The sequence below is a fragment of the Polypterus senegalus genome, unplaced genomic scaffold (assembly GCF_016835505.1).
Source record: "Polypterus senegalus isolate Bchr_013 unplaced genomic scaffold, ASM1683550v1 scaffold_8510, whole genome shotgun sequence".
NCBI lineage: Eukaryota > Metazoa > Chordata > Cladistia > Polypteriformes > Polypteridae > Polypterus > Polypterus senegalus.
Genome location: NW_024382811.1, coordinates 258 through 1,774, shown reverse-complemented (window position 1 = coordinate 1,774; position 1,517 = coordinate 258). Strand labels below are relative to the sequence as shown.

The window sequence follows — 1,517 nt, the reverse complement described above, 5'->3', positions numbered from 1 at the left end:
TGGTATCTGATTGTCTTCGAACCTCCGACTTTCTTTCTTGATTAATGAAAACACTCTTGGCAATTGCTCTGCTCGAATTGTTAGTGGGCGGGCTCTGTCGATGCGGTCACATGGTCTGTATTGCCGTCCGTGTTCGGCCGCTTAGTAAATTGTTGGTGGGCTTGGCTCTGTGAGTTGGTGGCCGTGGCTCTGTCTTGCGTGTGTCTTGCTTGCCATGGATTTAGTGAAGTATATATATAGATTCTAAGAATATGATAAAAACCTGATGATGTAGTTCTGTAATATAGTATAAAAAATGTCAACAATAATCTTGTTGATTGTGCCTATCTTATGTGAACTCTTTATTTTACTGATTAAACTTTTTGGCCCCACTGATTATGCTCATGTAAGGACTAGTTGTAATATGACTGAAAAAATTAACAAGTTAAATATCTTTCCACATGTTACCTAAATATTAACAATTGCTTATGTTTATCAAAGTTTGTTCATAAATCCACCCAACACTTGTTATTTCATGTTGTAAGATAATGTCATTATTAAAGCTGTGGATTAACAACTAAGCTCTTTTATTCTTTTAAAACTTATACAGGTATAATACTTCACTGCTGTTCTGAATGTGGCAAAGAGTTTTCTGAAATGAGTAATCTTCAGAGCCACAGAAGAATTCACACAGAAGAAAAGCCGTATTGTTGCCCTGAATGTGGAAAACAATTCACTTGCAGTGATACTCTTCAGACTTGTATTACAACTCGCACAGGAGAGAAGCCATATTGCTGTTCTGAATGTGACAAACAGTTTTCAAAGGGAAGCAGCCTTCAGAGCCACCAAAGAATCCACACAGGTGAAAAGCCATATGACTGCTTTGAATGTGGTAAACAGTTTTCAGAAAGAAGCCAACTTCAGGGCCACAAAATAATTCACACAGGTGGGAAGCCATATTACTGTTCTGAATGTGGTAAACAATTCCCACGACGTAATACTCTTCTGAGGCACATTAAAACTCACTCAGGAGAGAAGCCATATTGCTGTTCTAAATGTGGCAAGCAATTTTCAAGAAGAAATAACCTTTCGATTCATGAAAGAATTCACACTGGAGAGAAGCCATATTGCTGCCCTGAGTGTGAAAAACAATTCTCTTACAGTAGTAATCTTCAGTCACACATTAAAATTCACACAGGCGAGAAGCCGTACTGTTGTTCTGAATGTGGTAAACAATTCCCGAGATGTAATGCTCTTCTGAGGCATATTAAAACTCACTCAGGAGAGAAGCCATATTGCTGTTCTCAATGTGGCAAGCAATTTTCACAAAGAAATCACCTTTCAGTTCATGAAAGAGTTCACACAGGAGAGAAGCCATATTGCTGCCCCGAATGTGGAAAACAATTCTCTTACAGTAGCAATCTTCAGTCACACATTAAAATTCACACAGGGAAGCTGTATTGCTGCTCTGAATGTAGAAAAGTTTACACGGAGAAGCCAACTTCAGATCCACCAAAGAATTCACACAGGATAGAAGC

The 1,517-nt window shown here is 38.6% G+C and overlaps 1 protein-coding gene across 1 annotated transcript; it reads left to right on the top strand.

The window, feature by feature from the left end:
- Positions 1-589: 589 nt before the first annotated feature.
- On the top strand, positions 590-1,207 carry LOC120521190 (gastrula zinc finger protein XlCGF49.1-like; the record flags this gene model as incomplete). The annotated part of the gene is made up of 1 exon (XM_039742985.1): positions 590-1,207. A coding segment is annotated over one exon (618 nt), but the record flags the coding sequence as incomplete, so codon positions are not given.
- Between the last annotated feature and the right edge of the window lie 310 nt (positions 1,208-1,517).